The sequence below is a fragment of the Betta splendens genome, chromosome 9 (assembly GCF_900634795.4).
Source record: "Betta splendens chromosome 9, fBetSpl5.4, whole genome shotgun sequence".
Classification (NCBI taxonomy): Eukaryota; Metazoa; Chordata; class Actinopteri; order Anabantiformes; family Osphronemidae; genus Betta; species Betta splendens.
In genome coordinates this window covers 30,744,415-30,749,212 of record NC_040889.2, presented here as the reverse complement: position 1 = coordinate 30,749,212, position 4,798 = coordinate 30,744,415, and the positions used below count along the sequence as shown (strand labels likewise).

General features: G+C 44.2%; 1 protein-coding gene across 5 annotated transcripts; it reads left to right on the top strand.

Moving 5' to 3' along the window:
- Nucleotides 1-16: 16 nt before the first annotated feature.
- chek2 (checkpoint kinase 2) lies at nucleotides 17-4,499 on the top strand. 5 transcript variants are annotated; one of them, XM_029160641.3, is made up of 15 exons: nucleotides 17-142; nucleotides 606-798; nucleotides 917-1,041; nucleotides 1,114-1,246; nucleotides 1,332-1,422; nucleotides 1,518-1,614; nucleotides 1,775-1,828; nucleotides 1,911-1,975; nucleotides 2,061-2,160; nucleotides 2,287-2,373; nucleotides 3,530-3,693; nucleotides 3,747-3,877; nucleotides 4,002-4,087; nucleotides 4,159-4,227; nucleotides 4,305-4,499. In XM_029160641.3, exons 2-15 carry the CDS (start codon nucleotides 774-776, stop codon nucleotides 4,389-4,391), a joined length of 1,314 nt encoding a protein of 437 aa, XP_029016474.2. In that variant the 5' UTR covers nucleotides 17-142; nucleotides 606-773; the 3' UTR covers nucleotides 4,392-4,499. The 5 variants fall into 5 exon arrangements, with proteins under 5 accessions (XP_029016474.2, XP_029016470.2, XP_029016471.2 ...); XM_029160637.3 differs by having other exon boundaries at nucleotides 26-142; nucleotides 537-798; XM_029160638.3 differs by having other exon boundaries at nucleotides 88-235; nucleotides 537-798.
- Nucleotides 4,500-4,798: the final 299 nt, after the last annotated feature.

Sequence of the window (4,798 nt, the reverse complement as noted above, 5' to 3'; positions counted from 1 at the left end):
TGATCTGCATTCTTACTTTTTATTGGCAGAGACCACCGCGTGCCGAAAGAAGAAACCAGAAGACGCTTCCTGTCCCAGTAACGTTCCCACACGTGTTCCGCTTTACGCTGTCCGGTCCGTTTAGTTCTCCTGCAGGAACCCGGTGAGTGGTTGACTGATGTGTTAGCATTAGCCGGGTTAAGATCGGCGCGGCTCGGCTCGGCTCGGCTTGACTCGACTTCTGGTTCACATTGAGGTGTGCGTTGTTTTTTTTATTCTGCATTGATTGACAGATAGTGAAGCACGTTGGCCACGGTTCTGTGGCCACGGTTCTGTGGCCAACAGTGACAAAATTAAAAAAATCCACTCTGTCTGGCTTTGAATAGAGTTAGGTTGGTGCCGGATCGTACGGTAGCTTTTAACATGTTTTTATATTAGTTTTTGCTTTTGCGTTCAAAAGTTTCTTTAAGTGTAAGACAAATCCTCTACCAAAGCATTCTAAACGGGGTTCGGTGCTGGCAGCAGGATGACCGGTATGATCTCACGTGTCTTATCAGAACTGGACAATGTCTGAAGAGGTTCCTAAGGAGGGAGACCCTACCCAGTCTACTCTGTCCCTATCACAGGTACAGGCACAGTCCAGCCAGTACACCCAGTCTCAGCATGGTTCCAGTTCCTCCAGTGGCCAGACGTCCAGCAGCTCGGGGACTCTGAGCAGTGTGGACACCATCCCCGTCACCCTGGCATCTGTCCCTGAGGAGCCTGAACCGCAACCCTGGGGCCGCCTGCTGCCCATGGCACAGGTGTTCAGGAGCCACGGTGTGTTCACTGATCTTTACATTTTTCATAGTAGTCCTAATGACCCCAGGCCCAGTATTAGTACCAAGTCTTGACCTGTTTGTTAGTACTAGTCCTAATGATGAGTGTTTGTGCCCAGATTGCATAGAGGACGAGTACCTGTTTGGACGAGACTCCAAGTGTGACTACGTCCTGGGGGACCCTAATAATCGAGGATCCAAAAAGTTCCTAATCTACAGCAAGAAGCACTTCAGGATTTACAGAGTGAGATTGTTGTTACTACTAGCAGCAGGTGATTGGGTTTGGAGCCTTTGACAATAACAGTGAGTGTGACAGGAAGGCAACGAGGCCTTTGTGGAGGACTACAGCAACAATGGGACGTTTGTTGACGGGATCCTGGTGGGTAAAAACAAGAAGCTTCCTCTGGTCAACAACGCCGTGATCTCTCTAGCGGAACAGCGGAACAAAGGTGAGCTGGAACCTTGATCCCCTGCTCTTTTATTTAGGGCTGTGATTCTGATCCAGTCTGACCTTGTTCGTTTCTGTGTTTTCAGTCTTTGTTTTTATTGACCTCATCTCTAATGACCAGTCCAGCTTACCCAAGGAGCTTCAGGAGAAATATGTGCTGACCCGTCGCATTGGCACGTGAGTCCGACTCGTACACAGACAAGACCTGCTTCACTGCTTTCAGCGTAGCTTTTAACACGTGTCTGTTGCTGGTTTTCACGGCGGCGTTTCAGGGGAGTGTGTGGTGAAGTCAGACTGGCCTTCGAGAGAAGCACCTGCAAAAAATTAGCAGTAAAGATAATAAACAAGAAGAACTTCCAGTCTGAAGGGGTGTGTCTTTTCTTGTTTTTCCCTCACGATTAGTTTTTAATTTCCATGCTTCCTCTCTTTTCCTTCTTTCCTCCTGCCACTTACCCATTTACATCTGTCTGAAAACTGTGCGGGTGCAGACCAGTGGTGATCACATGACTTTTGTTTTGCACAATCACAGACAGCAACACGAAATGCAAAGACCGAGATCGAGATTCTGCAGAGGGTCGACCATGTGAGTGAAGATGCAAACATTACTAAACAGCTTCGTTATTGTTTGTGGCTGTCTCCTTACTTTCTCTCCTTGTTTCCTGAAGCCTTGTCTCATAAGGACTGAAGACTTTTATCAGACTGACGACAGTTACTACATTGTGTTGGAGCTGTGAGTTACAGTAAAGCTAAGCTACAGCAGCTGTTTTCCCCCCTTCCCTTTCCCCTTCGTTTTAACGGTTTTCTGTACCTGTCAGGATGGAGGGAGGCGAACTGTTCCACAAGGTGAAGTCTCAGCAGCAGCTGCAAGAGTCTATGGCCAAACTTTACTTCTACCAGATGCTCAGAGCAGTCCAGGTGAGTCTGACCTGCTGTTGCAGGCTGCGAACCAGCCACTATAATCCAGCTGACAGAAAATGTCCAGCATACTTTTTCTCAGAGAGGAAAGAAAACATAATAAAATATTCCACTCTGTGTGTGCAGTACCTCCACAGTAACGGAATCATCCACAGAGACCTGAAACCAGAGAACATACTTTTGTCCTCATTGGAAGACGTCTGTCTCATCAAGGTACTTGTACCTTCATCATCCCCAAACACACTTTAAAACACTAAAAGGTGATGTCGTGCACCCAGTTCACACCAATTTTAGTAAGGTCTGTGCTGATACTACAGTAACTGATTCTTGCAGCTTTGAATTGGCTCATGTACAAAGACCTGCGTAGATTTCCTTCTAAACTTGGCGTAAATTCAAATCCAGAAAATTGCGCAAGTACAGATGTATCGCTACTAAGTACAAATGTTTCCTTCGTTCGGAAATAAAAAAATTAAAAGTGGTCTGACATAAAGGTGGACGTGAAGTGAAATTTACCACCAAAGCGGCACCAAAATAGGCAGAAATGAAAGAGAAGACGATCTGACCAAGAAGCCACCGATCTGGTACCAGCTTCAAATCTGTTCCAATTTCTGATCCGGTTAATCACTGCGGTCAAATGAGCCGCTGATTACTTTTCCGTGGTCAAATGAGCCGTCGCTATTTTCGAGGTGCGCGATTCGTGCGATAGTTACGGTAACAGTGTTTCGAACACTGAGAAGAGCCTTCAGTTCTTCAGAGAAGAACTGAAGAGAGACGATATTAGGATTAATGTCATAAAGAGACAAAGCAAATTTAAGAAATTAGGGAATTTACAGTGAATTTGAATATATTTTCTATCAGTGAATGAAAAAAAAGATTCACTGATGGAAAATATAAAAAGGGAATTGGCCTATATTTTAAAACTAGGATTTGACTTCTTCAAATTGGTACATCATCATTCTTTCACAGTTCTGCTTAGTACTACCACAGCTACTCCCACAGCAAATATCAAATACTTTTACTGTATAGTTTTGGAATAATACATGAATAATATCTATACAATAAGGTATTTTATATTTGCTGTGGTAGTAGTCAATGAAGTACTAAGTAAAACTGTGAAGGAACGTTGATGTATCAATTCAAAGAACAGGAGTTTATTGAAGATCAAAGTACGTCTACAGTATTGATGCCAATTCAATGTACAGTACAATAGTTTATTCATGTATTATTCCAAAACTATACAGTAAAAGTATTTGATATTTGCTCTGGTATAGTCCATGAAGTACTAAGTAGAACTGTGAAGCAACTGTGATGTACCAATTTGAGGAAGGTCAAATTTCAGCTATTAATGTCCACTCAATGTTTGTGTCAGGTGACTGACTTCAACCAGTCCAGGATCCTGGAAGAGGCCGCCCTGATGAGGACTCTGTGTGGGACCCCATCTTACCTGGCTCCTGAAGTCCTCACCCATGCCTCCACTACTGGCTATGGCCTCGCTGTGGACGCCTGGAGTCTGGGAGTCCTGCTCTTCGTTTGGTAGGCTGGCCCTGTCCTCAGTGCATGGCAGTCATGTCGTGTCTGATCTGCAGTTTTTGTCTCTTCAGTCTCAGTGGCTATCCTCCCTTCCACGAAAACTTTGGTTGTGAATCCACCACGGACCAGATCATCAGAGGACAGTTCACCATGGTTCAGTCTAAGTGGAGACATGTCTCTGACCAAGGTGCTGCAGTAACTGTTATTAGTACTATTACATAACTACTGTAATACTTCTGGCTAGCTTTGTGCTTAGCAGTAGTACAACATGCTGCAGTTGTGATTGAAGTATATTTGACTGGTGTGTCCAGCGAAGGACATGGTGAGGAAGCTGCTGGTTGTTGATCCCACTAAAAGGATGACGATAGAGGAGGCTCTGCAGCATCCCTGGTTACAGGTACCTGCCCACCTGTACTCCTACAGAGTGTGCGTGAGCGTCAGTGTGTGTGACTGGAATCTGATATTTAGGATCACGACATGATGGACACGGCACACCGACTCATGTACCCATCTGGAGATGGTCCCGCTGTTCCCATGGTAACTAGCCACTGAAATATAAAACGTGGCACTGAGCTCCAGTACTCTGTAGATTCAGTAATTGTGTTTATTTGAAGTCCTCCAGGAAGCGAGGCCGAGGTGAAACAGATGAAGAACAACATCCAGCAAAACGGACTCAAGCTTCGCCTCCTGGTCCAGTGTAGGGGACCCATCAGATTCAGCCATTCCTCAGGTCGTGTGACTCATTTGCTACTGTAGCACTGCTGTAAATAAAGTTTATAATGTACCCAATAAACTACTTTATATTTTCACTGTTTTGTCTTGAAGACAAAACATTACATGTTCAAATGTTCTTCAGACACTATCCACTTGCCTTTGGTGATTCTTTTTGTTCATGCGAGTGAAAGAACTATATGATGTTCTGATGGGGGACCACCGAACTAGACCAGAATGGAGCAATGGGCACATCATTTATATAATCAAAAAGCAGAGTTCAGGTTTTAAGTGAAGTCATTGTGACAATATACGTTTAAATTAAAGATTACAATGAGGATCTAGAAGGAAGCGTTTGTGTGTGTGTAATTATTATTGTATATAATTATATAATATT

Excerpts from the sequence above, each read along its gene's own strand:
- chek2 (XM_029160637.3), top strand. The coding sequence starts at position 546 with ATGTCTGAAGAGGTTCCTAAGGAGGGAGACCCTACCCAGTCTACTCTG. Across the intron at positions 799-916 it reads ACAGGTGTTCAGGAGCCACG|ATTGCATAGAGGACGAGTAC; the intron begins GTGTGTTCACTG and ends GTTTGTGCCCAG. Across the intron at positions 4,228-4,304 it reads ATGGTCCCGCTGTTCCCATG|TCCTCCAGGAAGCGAGGCCG; the intron begins GTAACTAGCCAC and ends GTTTATTTGAAG.